Raw genomic sequence first — 1,366 nt, forward strand, 5'->3', positions numbered from 1 at the left:
ACCGCTGCCAAAACTCGCTCCGGCGAATGCGGTGGCTGACAAGGAAGAAAAGGAGCCGATAGTTGAAGCTGGCAACTTGGATCCACCATTCATTGTGAATCCTCCTGCGCGACACGTTGGCGAACAGCTCGAGAGGAGAGCAAAAGATTCTTGGTTGAGGGTGGGACCTGGGGTACAAGAGGTCGGCGACGAACTCAATCGAGTTCCTGGGTGAGCCCCAGTATTTTTATCGATTAAATATAATATAATGAATATAAAAAATATTCAGGAGAGGTTTTCATAAAATAGCTTCTTAGAAATAAATATTAGTAGAAATAAACATTAATTAGCAATTTAGTAATAATGAATAACTTTTATCTTGATATATAGACAGAAAGTTTCGCAAAAATAACCGTTATGATTTTAATAAAGAATAGAATTTTTGGCACGTATAAATACTACCATACTTATGTATCTAAATAATACAAAATTTTTCATTTTTGCTTATTATTAAGATAATATGTTTTACTTATCACATATCTTTTAGGTAAAATAATTTTGAGAAATATGCAATCTACTTTATTCTTTGTTAATAAATTCTTTGCTAATTAATTTTTACTTTCTGAAAATAAGGTTTTTTTTATAAAGATATTTTTCTCTATAGAACGAATACTTTTTACGCTCACTATGTATAAATATATATATATAAGCATCGTATACCTAATATCAATAATGTATAAAGTATTTAAATTATATGTTAAATTATATAATTTTGAACAAATAATTTTTGAATTAATTTAAATTTTTCTAAGAGATATTTAGAGTTTTAATAAATTTATTATACTATATTCTTTGATTCTAGATTGGATGATGGGCAAGCCAACGGTGGTGACGATCAATATGATGGTGCCGATTATGACAAGGAGTCGCAGCAAAAGAACGATATTCATCTTGCGGGTGAGGACGAGGGGGAAGGTAACTTGAGAACGATTGAATCGATCCGACCGCGCAATTGATGTCGCGACTGCAAAATTATTCTCGTATCTGAATTTCAGACGAAGGCGACATGCTTGAAGGCGAATATCCGAATAATTTGAAGCAAGGAAAGCGGGAATAAAATCAGCGTCGTCACGCAAATGTTTTTTAACACTACTAGCAGCCGAGTGGCACAAGAGGAATCGACTGAAAAATAGTTAAATGACCTGATCTGACCTGACCTGACCGATATTCATGATCGTTCGGGTTTAATCAGCGAAAAATACTTATTGTGTATTATAATCTATACAAATCATTCGGCGTGCGTGCGTGCGTGTGTGTGTGTGTGTGTGTGTGCGCGCGCGTGCGTGTGCGTGCGCGCGCGCGCGCGCGCGTGTGTGTGTGTGAGTGT

The 1,366-nt window shown here is 35.7% G+C and overlaps 1 protein-coding gene across 1 annotated transcript in view; it reads left to right on the forward strand.

The window, feature by feature from the left end:
* LOC108749944 overlaps positions 1-1,331 on the forward strand; it is an 18,284-nt gene extending 16,953 nt beyond the window's left edge. The window contains exons 7-9 of the mRNA XM_018489012.1: positions 1-210; positions 842-954; positions 1,035-1,331. The exon at positions 1-210 is cut by the window's left edge and continues 2 nt beyond it. Coding sequence (XP_018344514.1) covers positions 1-210; positions 842-954; positions 1,035-1,096 — 385 coding nt within the window. The 3' untranslated portion in view covers positions 1,097-1,331. The remainder of the gene's footprint in view (positions 211-841; positions 955-1,034) is intronic.
* The last annotated feature ends 35 nt before the right edge of the window (positions 1,332-1,366 follow it).

Source organism: Trachymyrmex septentrionalis, unplaced genomic scaffold (genome assembly GCF_001594115.1).
Source record: "Trachymyrmex septentrionalis isolate Tsep2-gDNA-1 unplaced genomic scaffold, Tsep1.0 scaffold32, whole genome shotgun sequence".
NCBI classification, from domain to species: Eukaryota; Metazoa; Arthropoda; class Insecta; order Hymenoptera; family Formicidae; genus Trachymyrmex; species Trachymyrmex septentrionalis.